Below are 22,425 nucleotides of genomic sequence, written 5' to 3'. Positions count from 1 at the left end.
GAGGGAGTAAATATAAAAATTCTGTCTAGGAATGTCCTATTTTAATTGACAGCATTTTCTTAGTGATACTTAAAGTAATGATGGTGGCTTGCATGAAATTTGGTAAATACCTGGCAATTTTTATAACCACTTTATATTCTAGGACATTGTTAAAAACTGCATACTGTATCCTCAGGTAAATCCAACAGTGTATTTAACTAGTTCCCTATGTTTGCCAAGTAGATTGTTACAAGATTTTTGCCATTGTGAGCAATGCTGTGATATTTGACTAGCTAAGTACTTGTATAGTTCTGTGAGAATTTCCCCCGCGATAAATGCTTATAATTGCCATATCAAAAGGGATGCACTTTAAGGCTTTTGAATATATGCAAATTGTATTCCAGAAAAATTGCAACTGTGTATGCTCTGAAGCTCCCATTTCCCTGCACCTTAGCTGTCACTGGGCTTAATTGTTTTTTTAAATACCTTTGTTAACTTTAATAGCTGGAGATAACATATTGCCATGAAACAGAAGTCAGTCTGAACAAGGTTAACCTAAGAAATTTCTTGGCACCAAACCCCTGGAACTGGGTGCTAGGTCAAAATCAGGACTTTCTGTGTGGCAGCATGTGGATTGGGGCGGGGGCCAAGGGTGGGGTGGTGGAAGACAGAGGCCACACAGAAAAGGAGACAAAGCCTCGTATCTGGGCAAGGAGGGAGGAAGCTGCCCTTTCCATGGAAATCTTCAGTGACAGGGTGAACTGGAAAAGTAGCAGACGTACTCTGCCACTAGTCCAAGCCAAGTTCTGGATGTGAGGGGCATGGGGAACGTGTGTCCTGAGAACTTGTTACCTTGGATGTGTTTGGGGTTTGACTTTGTATTATCAACTTTTGGAGGGGATTTCTCCAAGCTGCAAATCAGTGCAAAGGCCCCACTAAAAATGAGTCCAAAAAACTAAAGTTACAGAGCAGAGGAGAAATTCCACCAGACCAAGTCACATGGAACAAACAGAGTGAGAGCCCCAAGAACAGCAAACAAAGGGTCTTTAGAGGGGGCACCTGGGCAGCTCAGTAACTGAGCATCTGCCTCCAGCTCAGGTCATGATCTCACAGTCCTGAGATCGAGCCTCACTCGTGGTGCTCTCTGCCAGCGGGGAGCCTGCTTCTCCCTCTGCCCCTCACCCCGCTCATGCTCTCTCGCTCTCTGGCTATCTCTCAAATAAATAAGATCTTTACTACAAAACAAAACAAAAGATCTTTACAGAGCACCTCTAAGTATGTGAAAAACGGTTACATAAAAGAATCAAAACTACAAAGGAACAAAACAAGACAGTGTTTAGAAAGAAACCAAGGGGGAGAAACGGAAAATTCTCTAGGTGTGAAATAAAATGTTTAAAGTAAACAGCAAATTTGACATTGATTCTTTCAGAATCAATTAACTAGAAAGTTTGAACAAAGATAAAGTGATAGAACAGAACTGAAGACCTGAATTGAGATATGGAAGGTGACATGAAAATGTTTGACATACCTGTAGTGGAAAATAGGAAAACAGAAATATTTGAAGAGATGGCAACCCGAGAATTTTCCGGAATTGGTGGAAGGCAAAAAGTATGAATGTCAAATTTCTAGGTAACCAAATAAAGTATATTAATCCAGAATGATGTAAGAACTATGACAGAATAACAAATCCATCAATCCAATAGAAAGAAAAAGAAAATACAAAACAAAATAAGGTGATAAAAATTAATCCAAATAGCAGTGTATAAAACAGTATACAGATAAAGAAATGGAACAAACATATTGAGGTAAATTCTAACCACACATCTGATCCGGTGGATTTTCTGAGGCATGATTGTGAAGAGTGAACACGATTACCTCCTCGTAATAATAAAAAAAAAAAACAAATAATCAGGAATATTATTCAAAGTTTAGGGATCCCTGGGTGGTGCAGCGGTTTGGCGCCTGCCTTTGGCCCAGGGCGCGATCCTGGAGACCCGGGATCGAATCCCACATCGGGCTCCCAGTGCATTGAGCCTGCTTCTCCCTCTGCCTGTGTCTCTGACTCTCTCTCTTTCTCTCTCTCTCTCTGTGACTATCATAAATAAATAAAAATTAAAAAAAAAACAAAGTTTATATACTTGTTAACAGGACCTCAAAATATATGATGTATTTCAGAGACATATAAGAGAGAAACTGGCAAATCTATAATTAGGGAGATTTCCATTAAAAAATTCTCAGTAATTAATAAACAGACAAATCAAGATTTGAAAAACAGAATGCTGTAATGGGTTCCTGTATTCAACAGTAAGAGAATGGACTTTTTTTTAAGCACATGTAAAGAAAATCACATTCAGCTATATGTCTCATCACATTTTTAAGAAACTAGCAAAGAAATAATATTCTCTGATTCATTCTAAAATGAAACTAAAGGGTTTTTTTAAAAAAGTTAAAAAAAATCACTTCGGAAATCTAAAAAATCCTAAACAACTCTTAAGAGAACTAAAAATGGAAAAGAGAAAAGACAACTGAACAATAAGGGAAACCCATGCATATCAGACCTAAGTGATGTACCCAGAGTGGTGTGAAGAAGAAAATCTGTTTTAAATGCTTACGTTAAGAACAAAAATACCAAGCTAACAGATCAGGACAGGGTTTTCTAAAGAATAATACAAAGAAGTACATTTTTAAAAAGAAATGAAGTAAAAACCCCCAAACTGATTCTTTGCACAATTAATCATAACATTTAAAATAAATATATCACAGAAAACAGGTTTTTTTAAGAGTTCAGACAACTGGGCAAGTATACTTGAAAACTTCACTGAAATGGACGGCTTTCTAGAAGCAGTAATACCTAGAGTGAGGAAAGGATAGACCATGTCATATGTGGTTTGTGAACCATTGCATAGCCGTGCAAGGAAATATGAAATTATAATTGTTCTTCATACACAATTTTACTTTAGTTAGATTAGAAATCTCAGTGTGAAATCAGTTGTAAAAGACAATGCACTAGTGCCTTGGCAGAGAAGAGGATTTCCTAAGTAAGAATCAAAATGTAAACTGTGAAAGAAAATTTGAATAAACTTGATGACAAATTAAGAATTTCTCTTTAAATGGTGCTTTTCATAAAAAAAAAAAAGTTAGGCTACAAACTACAAGGAGATAATAACTGGACTATATAATTGATACAGCAGGGATTTTCATAGTAAACTGCCAAGTCAGAAAGTGGCAACTCAGTATTTGTCGGTCTGTAATACTTATTTTTTAATATTTTATTTATTTGAGAGAGACCAAGCATGAGCAGGGGGAGGGGGCAGAGGGAGAGGGACAAGCATACTCCCTGCTGAGCAGGGAGCCCAACTTAGTACCCTATCCCAGGACACTGGGATCATGACCTGAGCCAAAGGCAGACACTTAACCAAACTGAATCACCCAGGCGCCCCAATATACTTGTTTTTAAAGATGTTTTTCAGGCAAAATTCACATATGCAAAGTGCACAGATCTTAAATAGATAGTTTGAATTTTTTGAAAGATCTATACACCCAGGTAAACCATATCCTACTCAAGATACATAGAGTTCCCTGGAGCCCCTGATGGTCCGCTTTCACCCTCTAAGGAGGAAGAAATCACTCCTGATTTCTATCAGTAGATTAATTTAGCCTAATCTCATGTGAATGGAACCATACATAGCTGGCTTTTTCCCTTCAACAAGTTTTTTGTTGTTGTTGCTTTAAGATTTTATTTATTTAGGGGATCCCTGGGTGGTGCAGCGGTTTGGCGCCTGCCTTTGGCCCAGGGTGCGATCCTGGAGACCTGGGATTGAGTCCCACGTCGGGCTCCCGGTGCATGGAGCCTGCTTCTCCCTCTGCCTGTGTCTCTGCCTCTCTCTCTCTCTCTCTCTCTCACTGTGTGCCTATCATAAATAAATAAAATTTAAAAAATATATTTTTAAAAAAAGATTTTATTTATTTATTCATGAGAGACACAGAGAGAGAGGCAGAGACACAGGCAGAGGGAGAAGCAGGCTCCATGTAGAGAGCCCGATGCGGGACTTGATCCCGGGACTCCAGGATCACGCCCTGGGCCAAAGGCAGCACTAAACCTCTGAGCCACCCAGGGATCCCCCCTTCAACAGGTTTTTAAAACGGATTTGTAACAGTTCATTTTTTAAACTGCTGAGTGGGATTCTACTCCAGGCATGTATCTACCACCATTTGCACAGGAAAAACTGCAGAGTGGTTCTATCATGTTCTACTCTCATCAGTGTCTGAGCAAACTGTTTTTGAAAAGAATGTGAAAGATGGGGACAGAGAATGTACAGGAAAGGAAATGAAAACAATAAACTCCTAGGCTGCTCCATCTCCCTGTAATCAGAGAAATGCTGATGACAGCTGAGACGAGGGACACCAGAGTGGCTCAGTGGTTGAGCGCCTGCCTTCCGCTCAGGGTGTGATCTCGGATTCCCAGGTTCGAGTCCCACGTCAGGCTCCTTGCTTGGAGCCTGCTTCTCCCTCTGCCCATGTCTCTGCCTCTCTCTGTGTCTCCCGTGAATAAATTAAAAAAAATCTTTATTAAAAAAGAAAGAAAACCGCGATGAGCCATGGTTTGGATGTGTGGGAGAGACTATAGGCAATGAAACGTGTGCACCTCTGGTGACACCTAGGGACTTGTAGAGCACATCCGGCAAGGTGTAGTCAAGTGCGTGGTGGCCCTCCTGTCACCTGGCAACTGTGCTGTGAGAAACTTAAATATATATGTGAGGGAACTTGATAGTACTGTTCTTTGCAGTTTTGTCAGTGCCCAAACTTACAGCCCACCACGTGATCATTAGTAGGGCCCCTCAACAGGAAGAGGGATAGCTGCCTGTAGATCTGTACCGTAGCTAACGTTTGAGTACAGATGGGATAGTAATAGCATGTACAGTTTCGCAGTAAGCTACGAAGACATTCACAGGAGAGCTGTGCACCATATCACGGGGCTCTTTGCCCCTAGAGGAAGTGGAAGGAGGACTGGCATTAGGAGGAGGAGGCACACGTTGCAAAATCTGCCCGACTTAACTTCCTAAAAGGTTGAGGTGAAATGTAAATGGAATGAGACAAGTATGGGAATATGAGATTTGTCCAAACTGGATCATGAATTTATGAGAGTTCGTCGTGTGTTATAATCTGCCATTCTCAGTGCATCTGAAACATTTAATAAAATGATTCACTGTTTTTAAGGAATCCTTCTCTGATTACTGCTGAGGTTGAAGTTTGTTCATTTTTTTGTTGTTTTTTTGTTTTGTTTTCAGATTTTTGCCATTCATATGTATTTCAGCTTTGGTATTTTCTGTTGGTATATTCTGCCCATGTTCCCGTGGAGGTTAACTTTTTCACATTGTTTTTTATTATTTTAATTGATTAAAGGTAGTAACTCATTAAGGATACCTTTCCCTAAAATGTTTTCAAAATTTCAGATTAAGTGTTTTGATGACTTTGCTGAGAAAAGCCTTCTCCAGTCTGAGATCAGGAAAATGTTTGTGTGTATTTTCTTTGTTTTATTGTTTCGGTTTGTATATTTTAATTCTTAATCCATTTGTAACGTATTTGAGTATGGAGTATTTTTTGAAGTTGCCTCAGTCTTTACCCACTAACTTGAAACAAATAGGCCGGAATATTTTGTCTTACTGGATTTTTCTTTCTCAGTCAGTGTTGTTGTCTTTCAATTAGTTTTAGCCCAGTAATACTTCATGCAGACGAACTAAAAGAGTATGAAAAGTTACAACAAAGTAGAGTGGTTCTCTGCCTCAGCCGGCCCATCTTCCCATGCTCGGCAGCCTCCCAGAGCTATTGTCGACTTAGGGGCCTCTTCTGTGACTCCAGCATCTCGGTCCCTCCTAATAGCACAGGAGCCCTGCTCTGTTGTGATTGATCAGTTTAAAATAAAATTTTAGTTATTTTGATATGTATCATGTATATTTCTAGAAATATAGCTAAGAATCAAAATAGACTATGGTTAGAGCTTTTTTGTTTTCTTGAAGGAGGTAATTGCTTCTGTCTCTTGTTTGGAACCTTTGTACCAATGGCCAGTTCTTTTCATGGCTTCTGATACACTCTCGGGACAATATCCCACAAGGTCAGTCGTATTATGTGATCTGAGAAGATAAGATCCCCATGTTTTCTTGGCGACCTTCCTCAGAACCTTCCTCTGTTCTCAGCAGGCTGCTCCCTGGCCTGTGGATAAGCTTGTAAATAGGGCTGGTTGACTTCAGCCTTATTGCCCTGTTGAATGGAAGCTTTTTTCCACTGTAGTTTTTACAGATTTTTGTTGCTATATTGGAAATATTGGTATGAACATATTTTCTTTAAACATATTTTGGTATTAATCACTGTTGATACTGATGATGCACATTGATTTCCTTAACTTTTCTCCAAGTCATGTTTACAACTACTGCACGAGTGTTCACCAGTCAAACCAAGCCCGAGGGGCTGGTGTCCCTCCTTCCAAATCAAAAAAGGGACAGACGCCTGGGGGAGCTCAGTTTGTTGGCTTGGAATTATACAAACGACTTAAAGAATTTTTGAAGAATTACTTGACAAATCTTCTTAAGGTAAGAGGTTTTACATATATACTGACCATTTATAAATAGAGTGTAAAAAAGTAGTAGTGAAATGATTATTCTAACATGATTGAATTCTAAATTGCTCACTGTTATGTGTTCATTGTTTCTGGCATTGATGTGTGCATTTTGCTATTGCTTAGTCTTTGACCTGTTGTCAAGATGAAACTTTCATAAGCCCTTTCCTGTTTTTTTAGTTTGTTAAATGAGAAGTTTTTGGTAGCTATACCAGAGTAGCACTTTCCTAACCATTTTCTATTTGGTCTTTAGAAATTGATGACTCTTAATTTCCAGCATTTAATTATGAATTCAGATGACCTATGTTGTGTTTCGAACCCAGTGTGTTGTTTTGTATACAGACGTATAATAAATGATCATAAGGTTTTCTAACCTTTGGAAATCACATTTTTCCAGTGTGACTTTGCTTTTTACACATGGTCACATAGTATGTTTCAGAACTACGATGAAATCGTGCCCTTGGCTAGGATGGGTTTCTCCTGGGCCAAGCCATAGCTCTGGCAGTGATGTTTTTCATCTTCATCTTCTGCCTTCATCTCCATCCTCTGTAGCAAGGGCAGTATGGTGCCTTCCATCCAGCCACAGGATGGACAAGTGGCTCCTTCATCTAGTGCTACCCATATCACATAGAGTGAGTGAAGACATCTCTACTTTCTACCTCGGGGAAATTTGTGCTGTGTATATTTTATTTACACAGATCCTAGGCAAAAATTTCAGCAGGCTTCAAAATTGCTTTCTTAATATATTTTACGAGGTAATTGGAAACCTATTATCATTCTAACAGACCATAGTTGATTGACCACAAATTGTGGCTAAAATGTTCATGATCCCTAAACAGTGTTTGTAATGTTTTGCTGAAACCACAGTGTCCCTATTTTTATTCATAACACTTTGTAAAGTGAACACTGGAATTAATTATTCTTCAGCATTAAAATGAGGAACACTAGTAGTATATTGTACTGTATGAAAGTATTGGTAGCTGTGCTGTATCAGTGATCTTTTTTGCCTTTTTTTTTTAAACTAAAAGGTCATGTACTATAATTCAGAGTGACTTAGCTTTACATTTGATAGTTCATTCCTTATGTAAATTTAAATGAACAAAAACATGATTGTCTCAAGATAATGATCAGGTTTTCATGTGGCTTGTTTGGGTCATTTGTGTACCACATATTTGTCAAGACTTCTTACTCTGGTGGGAGACGAGGCTGAGCCAGGGGGGTGGCATGCCTGGAGCCTCAGGTCCCAGCAGGACTGTGTCCCTCCTGCTTTTACCTTGGTGCTTTTCTGCTACAGTATATATGTATACTGTATCCATAGTAGTGAAACATGCAGTTTTTAAAGGGCACACTTTACTTTGTAGATGTCATTAAAACCTGAGAAAAAATGTCAAGTTGGTTCTTCACGTAAAAAAATTGTGGTTTAAGTTGTGGAAATCTTGGTAAAAATAATTTTGGCAAATGCACAGATTTTCCCCTCGAGATCTTGTTAAAGAAGAAATATTGCACCATTATACTTTATTTTTTACAGAGACATAACAGATTACCACAAAAACTGTATATTTATCATTTTTTAGATAAATTTAATGTAGGAGGAAGATGCATTAAAAAATCGAATAGTATTGGCCCCATGGTCTAAATTGTTCATAGGACATTTTAATTTTTAACAGAAAATACCAAAAATAGGGATGATTTGGAGGTAAATTCCTTTGTTAATAAAAATGAATTACTCTCATTCTAACAGTTCAGAGTTCTGTAAAAATAAATAAATGAGAATTCCAGGTTCTTTGTATGAGCGTGTGTGCATATTTAATACTACTATGAAAAAGTTCCAGTTTGAAGAAGTTTTTATTAAAATTCTCTCTGATCTGATTCTCACAAGCAGATGAGCATGTTTTTGTATACAAAATAAAAAGCTCATCTGAAACCAAACACAAAAATGTGTTTTAATGCATATTTGTTTTAGTTAATTTTTATCTTTAACTCATCATGTGACAAATGAGTCCTTAAAGCTTGAGTTAACTTGTTTGTAGGATGGAGAAGATTTGATGGATGAGAGTGTACTGAAGTTCTACACTCAACAGTGGGAGGATTACCGATTTTCAAGCAAAGTGCTGAATGGAATTTGTGCCTACCTCAATAGACATTGGGTTCGCCGTGAATGTGACGAGGGACGAAAAGGAATCTATGAGATCTATTCTGTAAGATTTTTATTTTTTTATTTTTTTAAACACCTTTCACATGTGTATTTTCTTAGTGATACCTACCTCACCCTGTCAATAAGGGAATCTAGACCAATATTAAGCTATTTTCAGAATAGTAATTAATTTCTTTTGCTTTAATTTATCAATAAATGACTCTTAAATATTTTGTGGCAGGAAAGGGGAAGGATGAATAAATTGGAATTCTAAAATACAGCCTCCATCCTTCTGCATGGACTGATAACAAGTCTCTTCTGCGATCATTTGACCAGCCATCCGGGTCAGCCTGGAACTGTCCCAGTTCTGGCGCTGGACAGCCCACATGCTGGCTCTGTGTCCGGCAGATCGGTCCCTAGCCTGAGACCCAGGTTTTACAGATCAGCCCTCGTGGTCTTTGTGGTTTGGGAAACTGCTCAAGGAGAGGACTATGCTGTGAGATGTCCTCCTGCCTTCTCACTTTACAAAATAATACGCTACAGACAGAGTAAAAAATCGAGGGGTTCTTTTAGACCCCATGAAAATAGACTTTGAAAAGGCAAAATTTGAATGATTGAATATCATCTTCATTAATTTATTTCTTCAGTCAGGGAAGCTTTTCCTAGGCACATTGGTTTCCAAAGTGTGGTCCCCCAACCTGCCCCATTATGGACACCTGAGAACCTGTTAGAAATGCAGATTACTGGGCCCCGGCCTTGACTTTCTAGAATCCGTGGAGGTGGGGCCCGGCAGTGTGTCACAGCAGGCCCTCTAGCTGATACTGCTGCACAGTCAGATGGGACCACCGATGTCATAAAGTGGTGAAGGGTAGGACTCGACCACAGAATGGTCTGTCCGCTCAGAACAGGCCAGCAGATGCACAGTCTCTACTCTTCTTGAACCAGTGGTATGAAAATGTCAAGTTCTGCATAATAGGGTTCTCTCCATATCCAAGATTGTTGGTATAATAGCAGTACTTTATTGCTTTACTATTGACAAATTTAATAAAAGAAAAACATAATGGATCACAGATGCAAGACAGACTCTTAACCATTTAAATAGTTCAATTTCTATACCAAACTGTTGCTTCATAAAGGTACTTGGTTGTATAGTTTTAACAAAACTTCCTAGATTTAGTGTTTTGATTTGAGCTTTTTGTATTTGCCCTTTTCTTTTCCACTTAGAAATGCTTTCTTGAGACTGAAAGTTGTCAGTGTGGGAATTTGTGATTTGGGTTGATTTCCTCTTGGTGCCACTTTGACCTGAAATATTGCATGTGCCCTGCAATAACATCACAGACTCCTAAAAATCATTCTGATTTAACTTTTTGTGTGTTTTATTCAAGAATAAAGAAAATAGAAGTACAAGCATACCTCAAGATTTGACAAAATTTATAATTTTTTTATTTGCTTTGAAACCCATACGTTCTATCTTCTTAAGTCCTGTAGTTACCATTTGGAAATAAGATAGGCAGCCATACTTTTTATTTTAGCAAAGACTAATTAATACCTCTCTCTAGAAACAGTTTCCTTTGTGTGCTGTTCCAGTGAAGCCGATGAATTCATTTACAGTTCAAGCTTCAGTTGACACAGTGAAACAGTTGGGCACAATGATCTCTCATTGTATTTTCTAAAAGTTCCGGAAGGTGGAGATGATTTGTCAGGAAATATAAAGCTTTACTCTTTTCCTAATAATTCTTTTTTCCTTTTTAATTATAGAACATTATTGTTTTCCTTTTATGTCCACCAGAGGACATAAATTAATTTCATTGTTGATACATTAAAGTGATTGAGCAAGATTTTTTCCTAGATTCTGTTCCTCTGAACTTTATCTGGAGTACCTTTGGCCCTTCTTTCTTATCTTGCCAATTCTCTTCCTTTCTTCCCTCAAAGTGATAAATTATCCAGAGTCAAATTAAACCTGTCTAAGGCTGTCTTACTTTAGAAAAATGTTTGGAAAAAAGTTATTTTTAAAGGTGCAGTATATCTTTACTAGAAGTTCATGGCCATGGCATTGCATTTTCCCTCCTGCCTGACTCCTGCATTAAAGAAGTCTGAAGAGTCAAAAGAACAGCAACAGAGAATTTGCACAGGGAAAATTTATTTTCAAAACAAATGCCCCAGGGTTGCATTTTTCCTGAAAAATGAGGTTCTTCCTCATATTTAGCCTCCGAGCATCTTCTCAGATATCATAGTTTCTAATTTGGAAATCTTATTTTTATGCTAACATTACACGAGTATGTATTGTTCATACTTTATTAAAAATAGTTTTAATATGAAATCTTGCCATTGACAACAAAATGGGTGGATCTGAAGAGTATAATGCTAAGCAAATCAAGTACCATATGATCTCACTCATATGTGGAATTTAAGAAACAAACCAAAAACAAAAGACAAACCGAAAAACAGACTTTTAACTATAGAGAATAAGCTGATAGTTACCAGAGGGGAGGTAGGTGGGAGCAAGGGGAAAATAGGTGATGGGAATTAAGAAGTGCACCTACTGTGATGAGCAGTGAGTAATGTGTAGAATTGCTGGACACTGGAAACTAATATAACACTGTTAACTATATTGGAATTAAAATTTTTAAAAATAATACATTTAAAAATAGTTTTCTATTAAATATTGCTTTCATGTTGTCTCTTTTTTGTGTTGTAGAAATATCACTCAGTGAAAGTTCATTACATAAATTATTACATACAATCTTTTCTGAAATACAAGTCTTACATAAACCCAGCTTTATCTGTGGTTAAATTTGGGAAAAATAAGAGTGAATGCATTTATGTTTAAGTTCCTCAGCAATTTGTATTAGTAGTGAATTGTTATAAATTTTGACTTACACTCTGAAAAATACCTTTCTTAACAAACAGCTTAAAAATAGTGAATGAATTACAACATTTCTCTTGTGGGGGACAATTTTATAGTGATTTTCTGTGGGAAGTTTTAAAAACTTAAAAATCCGTCAAAGAACCACCACCACGACCACCACCACCACCCCACACACACACACACACAATACAAGTAAAATGAGAAATCTGAGTGATTCATGGAGATTAAACTGCATCTATGCAGAGTGTCCATTTGGTATATTTAGAGTTGTATGCATCCATGCAACATAAATCACCACAATTATGATATAGAACTTGCTAATTTTTTATTGTCTGTTACTTATTTTACTGAGTATTAGGAAACAATGATAAATGGAATTACCTTCATTAAGTGTGTTAGGTTAGAAATTAAATTTGAGCCAAGGAATAGTGTTAGAGGTTGAATCCACTATTGTCCTATAAGCTGATATGTATTTTCTCCTAAAATCCAGATTTTCCTCTTTATCTTAATTATTGAAATGCAGGCTAATAAACGTCTGTACTCTGATACTTCCTGAAGTTGTTAAGTCACTGTCTCTCATTTCATCACGATGATAGATTTTTACCCCGTTATGATCTAGAAATACTGATCAGTGAGATTCAGTCTGATTCCTAGGACTTTAGTCTTAGAAAAACATAGTGAAAGTATAGACATTTTATGCTTCTCCTTTTTCTTTTCATCCAGCTTGCATTGGTGACTTGGAGAGATTGTCTGTTCAGGCCACTGAATAAACAGGTACCTGCTTGTGTGAGTGTGCATGTTGCCCTTTCAGAATCCCCAGGTTTGCTCCTTAGGCATTGTCTCCCCCTTCCTTTAGAATGTCCTGTGAGTATCTCTCGTCTTACATTGTCAATGGACTCGATCTCAGAGATGTGTAGTAATATGCATACTACAGTCTATGACCCACACGTCTCTTTTCTTTATCAAGGTAACAAATGCTGTTTTAAAACTGATTGAAAAGGAAAGAAACGGTGAAACCATCAATACAAGACTGATAAGTGGAGTTGTACAGTCTTATGGTAAACATTTTCCCTTTAATTTATTCAGTTTTTGTATCAAATGATAGTTGTAACAGTATCCCAGCAGATTCATTTGCAGATATTTTAGATTTAAGAATATTGTTTGAATTTACACGGGTGCTCAGAATTCTCTTTAAGTTAGTGTGATTCTGTTTGATTTTACCCCATCATAAAAATTGTTTGATCTTTGCACCTTAGGGCAATTTTGAGAATTTAGACATTTGAATAATTTTCTGGTCTCCTACTGAATTACTGTATATACACTATGATAGAGTGTCATTAATGGAGCAGAATGATAAACAGAAATCTTGCTATCGGTTCGAAAAATTGAGGTTGAGAAACCGATAAACGAAGTGTTTTGAAAACTTAGGAGGATCGTATTTTCTCTGAAAGTTTAAATTTAGCCCTCTTTAGGGAGCAGGTAAAATCAATGAAGGGGATTACAAGCTATAAACATCTAGGTATAAAGTAAGTCATGGGGTGTAAGGAGCAGCATAGAGAATGTAGGCAATATTGTACTAACTCTAAGGGACAGATAAGGACCTAACTGTGGGGACCATCTAGTAACGTACACAAATACCAGATCACTGTGATGTACCCCTGAAACCAGTAGGCTGTTGTATGTCAGTTATACTTCAATTAAAAAATAAGTGTCATGTGTATTATTTTTAAGCTTTTAGAAATACAAAAGTTTTTTAAATAAGCTGCATGATAACTTTGAAGCATGCCTGGCCATGAGTCAGAATTACTTGCTTCTATGTCTTGGATCTTCTGTCTTTTTCTCTCATTGAAACCGTGTACTTTAGTACCAGTGAATAGCACATTTACCCTATGCCTTATCATTTTCCATTTAGCTTTTATAAATAAAAACTGAATGCTACACCTAGGTATGTTGTGTAAAGTGTAACAAAAACTGGGGTAATTGAAATATAGTTCCTATTTATTTCTAGTGGAATTGGGGCTGAATGAAGACGATGCATTTGCCAAGGGCCCTACGCTGACAGTGTACAAAGAGTCCTTTGAATCTCAGTTTTTGGCTGACACGGAGAGATTCTATACCAGGGAGAGCACTGAGTTCTTGCAGCAGAACCCAGTTACTGAGTATATGAAAAAGGTAAGCTTAAATATGGCATTTAGAGTAGACGTAAGTTACAATAGTTACTGCCGCTCCAGTGAGTGAGTCCTTTTCACGTAGGCAGCTTTCTTCGCAGGTCACTTCTCAGGCCCTGTTGTCCTGTCATGTCATAGCAGGTGCAGACACTTCCACCCAGTGCACCAAGAAGCTTTTATAAACTCATCTGATAACCATGGCTCAGTATTCTCTGTGCTGCTCTGAGGGCAGAACTGTGATAGCCATGTGACTTTTGTGTTCTGAACTGTCTCTCCTAGCATGTCTGTGTGTTTCTGATGGGAGCCACAGTCCTGTGTCAATGAGAAAGTAAGTTTTTAAGAAACACCTATTACTGGATTTGCAAACTTTAAGCTCTTGTTTTTTCACTTCTGAAATACTCTCCAACAATCTCTAGTACAGCCTCACATTTATAGTAAAGCAGGTCCTTCTGAAACTACAGGATATAGGATTAATCATAAACTGTGTACCATCAATCTTTTTCTAGGTATGTTACGGCAAAGTTCTAGTGTAATTGTTTTCTTGTTCTCCTTGGGAATATGGGTGTCCTGGACTTACCACTGTGAGGAATGACCGAGGTTCAGAACCCGCAAACCCATTCTGTAAAGGGTCGGGTAGCAGATATTTGAGACTTGTGCTCACTCTACGTGGTCTCTGTTGCAACCGTTTAGCTCTGCCATTGTCATGAACAAAGCAGCCGTGGTTACATCTAAACACGAGTGTCGCTGTGTTCCAGTGAAATTTTACCTCCAGGCAGGATTTGGCCCGGAGTGTTTAGTTTGCTGACCCCTGACTGAGAGGTACACGATTTCCTGGGAGTCCAGCTAACGGTACCTGATTTCCGCTTTGCCCTTTATTCTCTCTTCACTGGGAGAGCACAGGGAGTGACCACAGAGCCCCAACTGAGTTGATCTGCTCACTTACTCAGCACGCAGAGTAAGTGAGCAGATCAACTCAGTTGGAGCAACAGGGAACCTCTCTAAGCGCATAGAGCCCCACCGTTTATGTGTGCTGTTCCGGTTGCATCTCCCCATAGATTGTGGTTAGAAGCTGGAAGCTGAAAGTCCTTGACAAACAAATTTCTGATTCCTCAAAACTAACAAAAATGGACCTCTTCAGAAGTATTACACTTGGAGGAGTAGTAGTTCTCTGTGTCTGTCAGTGGGTTCAGTTAGCTTTTCTGCGTGCCAACCAAGAGTGGGGTCTCCTATCAGTGTACACATCGCAGGAGCAGCACAAGGAACTCTCAAAGTTCCCGTCATCTGCGTCAGCCACACTGGGGGAGGTAATCGTACTCTGGTGTAAGGAAATGTGCTGGTGAGGCCAGAGCTCCATGAGCACCCCCAAAACAGGGAAATCTGGGTTTTTGTTTGTTTGTTTTAAAGATTTTATTTATTTATTCATGAGAGAGACAGAGAGGCAGAGACACAGGCAGAGGGAGAAGCAGGCTCCATGCAGGGAGCCCCACATGGGACTCAATCCCTGGACCCCAGGATCATGCCCAGGGCCGAAGGCAGGCTGCTAAACCACTGAGCCACCCAGGGATCCCTGGAAATCTGGTTTTTAAATCAGGCCTGGAACAGCCAAGGCAGCTTGAAGAGCAAAGATGTCCAGTGGTCTGGATGTTTCCAAACCAATGCGACCCTGCCCTCAAGGAAGCCGTGTGCTTCCTACATCCTGATGCTCTTACAGGGATTCCTTTCTAGAGGGCTTAACGTTTGGTCCCAAATCCAGTTGGATCTTAACCAAACATAACTTCTGTCACCTTCTGGAAATCCATAATACAAAGAATCTATAAGCATAAAACTGGAATCTAACCATGTGAACTGTTCCCTTGCCTATAGCCTTGGGCTACAAGTCTAGCTCTAAATCCCTGCTCAACCATTTACTGGGAAGTTGACCTTAACCTTTCTGGTCCTCTGTTTCTTCTTCTATAAAATGGGAGTAATAATTTTTTTAAGTGTTTGGTAGTACACGCATACATCATTCAGAACCTCCAGTAGATGCCTGAGAATATGCAAAACCACAGGATAAAAGGTGGCACAATTTATTTAATAACTTGAGGATAAATTATGTTTAAATTAAATCATTGTCAGGAAATAGAATACAAAACTCATGAATAATATTGAGATAGAGCATGAACCTTTAAGATTCTACTTTTAGCTGCCATCGTGAGCTAATGTGCAAATTCCTCCTCTATGCTCCCTTTTCTGTGATGTTTAGGGATATTTTAGTGGAACCACTTGAGACTCTTTGGCTTCTCTGCAATAGGGATGGCTTTGATTAATGAACCCTAAACCACATTTGGGTTAACATATCCCACTGTCTTCGTGTGATTGAAACTAATGTGAGCTACAAAAGATTTATTGACTATTCTAGGTTACTGATGTCTCTCTCTCTCTCTCTCTCTCTCTCTCTCTCTCTCTCACACACACACACACACACACTTTAAAAATAAAATATAAAAAAAATAAATAAATAAATAAATAAATAAATAAAAATAAAATATACAGGGCAGCATGGGTGGCTCAGCAGTTTAGTGCTGCCTTCAGCCCAGGGCATGATCCGGGAGACCCGGGATTGAGTCCCACGTCCGGCTCCCTGCATGGAGCCTGCTTCTCCCTCTGCCTGTGTCTCTGCCTCTCTCTCTCTCTCTCTCTCTCTCTCTCTATCATGAATAAATAAATAAATAAATCTTTAAAAAAATAAAATCATTTTGCAAAGTTTGGTACTTTTATAATACAAAATATAGCTTTTTTTTTTATTCAGATCACCTGAATAATTTGAGATTATCATTGAAATTTTGTCCTTGCTTTCATAGTTTAGTGGTTCCTTGGTGATACTTTACAGAATTTCTGGTGATACTTTGTAAAATACATGGACTTTCATTTATTTTGCTGCCCTTCTTAATGACATCTTTGTTTTCCTCTCTTCCTTGAAGGGAATTGTAAGAACTCAAGATTAATAAATCCACTAGTTACAGAGGCACATACCCAGTGATTGGCAAAAGAAGCCCATGTTTTTCTTTAAATTTTTTTTAAAAAGTATGATTACTGATAACTATTTCCATGTGGTCGTCATCTTAGGGAATATATTTGTGTGATCCTTGACTTCCAGTAGCTTTCAGCCAGAAGTAGGGGTTCTAAATATGATATCTGTGTGTGAGAGATGATCCGTAGGTTTCTCAGATATTTCCCCCAAAAGGTGAAGTGCCATGTATCTGAAGGAAGAAAGGTAGCATAAACACATTTGAATTGCTCATAGTGACGACCTTGGTAAGTCATTTCAAAGGAGCTGGAGGTAGAAATATACTGTAGAGAAAATGAGCACATCATTGACCACTTAAATATGGTTGGTGTTCACCCAAAATCAAAGAGCTCCTTCCCTTTTCTCTTAATTTATCAGAGCAGGTTTGTGAGTTTAATTTGCCATTTTTCACGTAACAATTTTTTAGAAACAAACCCAAACTGTTCGCTTGAATTAATTCCTGCAGGCAGAGGCCCGTCTGCTCGAGGAACAGAGAAGGGTCCAGGTCTACCTTCATGAAAGCACACAAGATGAACTAGCAAGGAAGTGTGAGCAAGTGCTCATTGAAAAACACTTGGAAATTTTCCACACAGAATTCCAGAATTTGTTGGATGCTGACAAAAATGAAGGTGAGCCTCTCAGACTTTCAAGACATGTGCATGTCTATTATGACCTGCAGTTTTGACATTGTTTGAAATTCTAGACTCAGAGGTAACAATATCACCAACATCAATCACTTTCTAAAAGATTAACATGTGAGTGTGCATTTATCTTGTGTGTAGATTTCAGGCCTCTGTAGAGTGTTTTGGGTATAACTTTGGGGGGCAGGGAGAGCATCTTTGCAGTTCCACTGGGAATATAACTTGTTGCATACACTTCAGCATGAAATGATACTACCCCTGATTTTTTTCTTGAGGATTTTTATTTTGAAAATTCTTCAAGGGATCCCTGGGTGGCGCAGCGGTTTGGCACCTGCCTTTGGCCCAGGGCGGAGCCTGGAGACCCGGGATCGAATCCCACATCTGGCTGCCGGTGCATGGAGCCTGCTTCTCCCTCTGCCTGTGTCTCTTCCTCTCTCTCTCTCTCTCTCTCTGTGTGTGACTATCATAAATAAATAAATAATTTAAAAAAAGATTCTTCAAGATGTGAAGGCTAGTATTTTGTAAAAGTATTTCTTTTACCCTTCAGGTTTTACCAGGACATGTTAGGAACTCAGTAAAAGATTGATGTTCAAAAGTTTTTTTTCTTTGGCCTTCATAAACTAACCATGTGCCACACATGTAGTTAATTTGGGGACCCTTTTGTGACTCATTTGTTTGTAGAGTTGAGATGGGTATTCATAAATGCTCCTTAAATTTATTCATTTTTTTAAAATAAATATTTGAGGGATGCCTGGGTGACTCTGGTTGAGTGTCTGCCTTCGGCTCAGGTCATGGTCCTGCGTCAGGTTCTCTACAGGGAGCCTGTTTCTCGCTCTGCCTGTGTTTCTGCCTCTCTCTGTGTCTTTCATAAATAAATAAGTAATCTTAAAATAAATATTTGAGTGCCTATTATGTATGTAACATAACTAATATCTCAAGCTTGAGAATTTTAGGTAGCATCAGAAACACTTTCTGATAAAAAGATGTTTTTTCTCTGTTATTTTGGTGGTTTCTCATACTAAAGGGAAAAATAAACTTTTACAATAGGACAACTTCATTGTTGTTTTCAGCTTAATATATATATATACAAAGGACAAAATATTTGGCTATAATTAAAACATTTTTGATTATTTAGATCTGAAAACACCATTTTATTTCAAGGTATCTTTCGTCACAGTATAAATACATACTTAGTACAATGGATGTGTAAAGTTTATTCCGTGTATAATGGTGGCACCTTCTTCTTTCAGATTTGGGTCGCATGTATAATCTTGTATCTAGAATCCAGGATGGCCTAGGAGAATTGAAAAAACTTCTAGAGACACACATTCATAATCAGGGTCTTGCGGCAATTGAAAAATGTGGAGAAGCTGCTTTAAATGTAAGTACTGTGTAATTGGAAATCAATCAGGCCTAACCATTTCCACACAGGAACTGCAGACATGTGTTGTGTGCCTCCATTTATGAATCCAAGTGGTAAGATTTTCACTAGAGCTCTCATAGGGAACCTTGTTTTGGCTTTTTAAAACAAGGTTCACAAACCTCTTGGTTTAGTAAATTCCTCCATGAACTTTTCTCTGATATCTTTCAGGCATTGCGGATGTCATTTCTTGATATTTTTTTTCCCCTTCATGTCTTCTCACAATTACATTCCTTACACTAGAAGAGAGAAGATTCATCCATAGAATGAATAGACTAAAGCCTCCTAGACACTTGGCTCCATCACCCACTGGCCACAGGCTGTACCTGTTGGGGACTTTGAGGACCACCTGCTGCCGCCAGCCCCCCCCCCCCCCCCGGAAGGTCACAGGGCTCTTTCCCTGAAACGTGTAGTAGTCGTATGAACCCCACTATGCCAGGAGGCATATGGAATGTTCCTACTAGTGTAATTTCAGGTGATAATTTCACATAGGGAGTACCTCGTGTTCCTAAAAGATGGGTAAGTTGTCCTGGGTTTTGTCCCTGTTAGCATTTTAATTTTAATAGTGTTTGGGAGAATAAGGAAAAGCGTCTAGAACACGGTTGGTTCTTACATCTAAATCAGAAAACGTTTTAGTCTCTGATTTTATTGTGTTTAATGTTAGTTATTTTTGACAGTACTGTTTTTTTTTTTTACAATACTGTCTTTAATACATCTTTTAAAATCTTCATTTCTCTGTTAACTTTGGAAGATTCCCTTTAATGGCTTGCTGCTTCCCTTTTGACACAACTGTGAATTATTAAACAGGTAGATATAAACCGCTTCCTTCAGATTGATAAAATAATTAACTTTACACATTCAGATGGAAGAGACCTAGCTTAGTAGTGGCCGTTGTGAAAGAGGTGTCCAGGTTTCAGTATAAGCTACTGTGTGAAGTCCCAGTGCGGGGACACATGGTGGTGGAGCTGTGGAGCTGTTGTAACTGAGGCACGATTGAGTGTGGCCCCTTGACAGTCAGTCTGGGTTCAAATCCTCCACCTGTGTGACCTTCCTGCTAACTTGTTTTTCCATCTGTGTCAGTTGGGTTTTTTTTTTTTTAATAGAATAATGGAGTTTTTATGAACAAGTAGTACATGTAAAGTGCTTACTAAATCTGGTGCATTAAGTGCTAAGTGCTCAGCAGTGATGGCAGTTTTAATTTTAAAAACTCGTTTAAAAATCATCCTTACATCTGGATGGCTTTTTTTATTTCCAAACTAAATGTTCCTTTCCAAAGGGCCTGACGTGCTCACACTTGCACACACATGTCATTTAGGAAGGGCCAGTCTTGAGCAATAATAATAATGTAAGGTGTTTTCACACTAGTTAATTCAAAACCCAGTTTAGCCACATGAGCAGCAAAGCCAAGTAAATAACTTGTGTTCCTTGAAATGAGTGAAGTGGTGAGTCTGTTATTTCATCAGACATGGGTTGGAGTAGTAGCTACATGAAGCAGTTTGCTTTTTTAGGTGACCAGTTGTGTATGTTCTCTGTGCTAGGAGGCGTCCTGGGGGGTGGGGGGGAACCTCGTGGTCTAGATGAATGCACTCAGATTATTTTCATAGGATGATGGGGTGTTACTTCTAATGTCCATCTTTTCCAAACCAAAGTCAGGTCCTAAATGGAGAAGTAATCATGCTATAATTCTCAAGTACTATGGTTTTCTCTTTCTGTTTGATATGATCACCTGAATTTAAATCTGACTTTGACTGGGTTGGTGAATCTTAAATCTGACATTTACTTTTTTCACGGGCAGTTAAATCAAGTTTAGTTTCTAAATAAAATTATTTTTTTATACCTGAAACCTTCATCTGTCAACAATAAGCAGCACAAATAGACAATATTTACCAGCAGTTCTTTTTTACTGGTAATTAAATTTTTTGTTATTCCTTTTTTTTTTTTTTTTTTTTTTTTTTTTTTTTTTTTAATTCATAAGAGACACAGAGAGAGACAGAGACACAGGCAGAGGGAGAAGCAGTTTCCTCGCAAGGAGCCCAATGTGAGACTCAGTTCCAGGACCCCGGGATCATGTCCTGAGCCAAAGGCAGGCACTCAACCACTGAGCCACCCAGGTGCCCCGGAAATTAAACATTTAAATAATCCTTTAATTACTTAGATGTAAACCAGTGATTTCCATGAATTTAAAAACAGAAATGAGGCTCTCCCTCTTGAAGAATAATCTGTATAGCTTAATAAACTTGTATGGCATCTGCCTTAACTTTCAAAAGTCAGGTATTTTTTTAATACATAAAATAACATGTTATTATTGATCATAAAATAACATATTATTTCCATAAGAACTATTTTTATATTGAACTTATGAAACTGGTTTTCTAAGCTGTTCTTGTGAAGAAAAATCTTTCTTTGGGAAAGCATATATTATACTTCCACTGTTTCTATAAGAGTTTTTCCTGAATTTCCGTCTCATTCTTTTATTTCTAAATTTCAGTTGACTCATAGTTTGCAGTGATGCATGAGTTTCTTACACAGCCATTGTGGCCTGGGTTCTAACCAGTGATGGGAAAGCCCACAAAACTTGAAGACGCTCAAGAGAGGGCAGGTGTACCCAGTACTTAGCCTGGCACACAGCCTGGCACATAGGTGCTTAAATACTTACTCAAAGAATATATATAGCTTCCTAAAACATAAATACTTGTAAGTAGGTATTTTTATCACAAATGTGGTAAATACAGAAGATATATTGTAACCCAAATCGTGATAGTTTTCCAATTCCCACTTGTGCTGCAGGAAAAGCAGCAGAGGAAAGAGACTTTGTATTAATTTTTTTAAAAATTATAATCATTATACATAATTTTAAGTGGGATTTAATTACTTTGAGAAGACAATTTTTAAAGTTTGAAAATTTTTGCCGAATTGAATCGAATCATAGTATATGAAAATCATTTACGGTGAGCATGTTAAATGTCATAGAAGGCACTGCTTAAATGAGTTTTTAAGGGCTTTTATCTAGTCCTATAATTCTGTTTATACCAAACAAAACAGATGAAGTTCTCACAAATAGAGAAATGATTTTACTTAGAAGCTGGACTTCTGCTTTAACTGGCCATGAAAAGGTATTGATTAGAAAACTAGATTTAAAAAAAAAGAAAAAAGAAAACTAGATTTACTACTGATTAGTTGAGCCTAGACTGAAATTATTATAGGTTTTGAATTTGTAATGTGATTTAAAATAATATTTTATGTACTGAAACTTTCAAAGCCTGCCTGAGAGTTTTCCTACCTGAGAGGTTTTTTTCATAGTTAAAAACAGATTTTTAAAATTAAAGGCTGTTCCTGAATCACTTGCACAAGGAGAATCTCCCTCTTTACCTAAGCAAGAACTGGCAGTCCTTGCGAGGTGTCCCTGAAAGAGAGCCCTTAACACGTGCTGTTTTTAGATGTGCCGCTGCTCGCACCTGCCTGACAGCCAGGCCAGTGAGCCCTCAGGAAGGCAGTCGGGCCCGGGCTCCTCAGCATACAGAAAGTGTCACCCTGCGTGGCTGAAGCTGACCAGTG

General features: G+C 38.2%; 1 protein-coding gene across 6 annotated transcripts in view; it reads left to right on the top strand.

Annotated features, from left to right (window-relative positions):
• CUL1 (cullin 1) overlaps positions 1-22,425 on the top strand; it is a 99,919-nt gene that overhangs the window by 53,140 nt on the left and 24,354 nt on the right. For all 6 annotated transcript variants that reach the window (XM_072762797.1, XM_072762800.1, XM_072762795.1 and 3 more), the window contains 7 exons: positions 6,392-6,566; positions 8,623-8,790; positions 12,319-12,369; positions 12,563-12,653; positions 13,604-13,767; positions 17,276-17,438; positions 18,701-18,831. In XM_072762797.1, coding sequence (XP_072618898.1) covers positions 6,392-6,566; positions 8,623-8,790; positions 12,319-12,369; positions 12,563-12,653; positions 13,604-13,767; positions 17,276-17,438; positions 18,701-18,831 — 943 coding nt within the window. The remainder of the gene's footprint in view (positions 1-6,391; positions 6,567-8,622; positions 8,791-12,318; positions 12,370-12,562; positions 12,654-13,603; positions 13,768-17,275; positions 17,439-18,700; positions 18,832-22,425) is intronic.

This window comes from Vulpes vulpes, chromosome 7 (assembly GCF_048418805.1).
Source record: "Vulpes vulpes isolate BD-2025 chromosome 7, VulVul3, whole genome shotgun sequence".
Lineage (NCBI taxonomy): Eukaryota > Metazoa > Chordata > Mammalia > Carnivora > Canidae > Vulpes > Vulpes vulpes.
The sequence above is the reverse complement of the archived record's forward strand: the minus strand, read 5'-3'. Positions and strand labels throughout refer to the sequence as shown.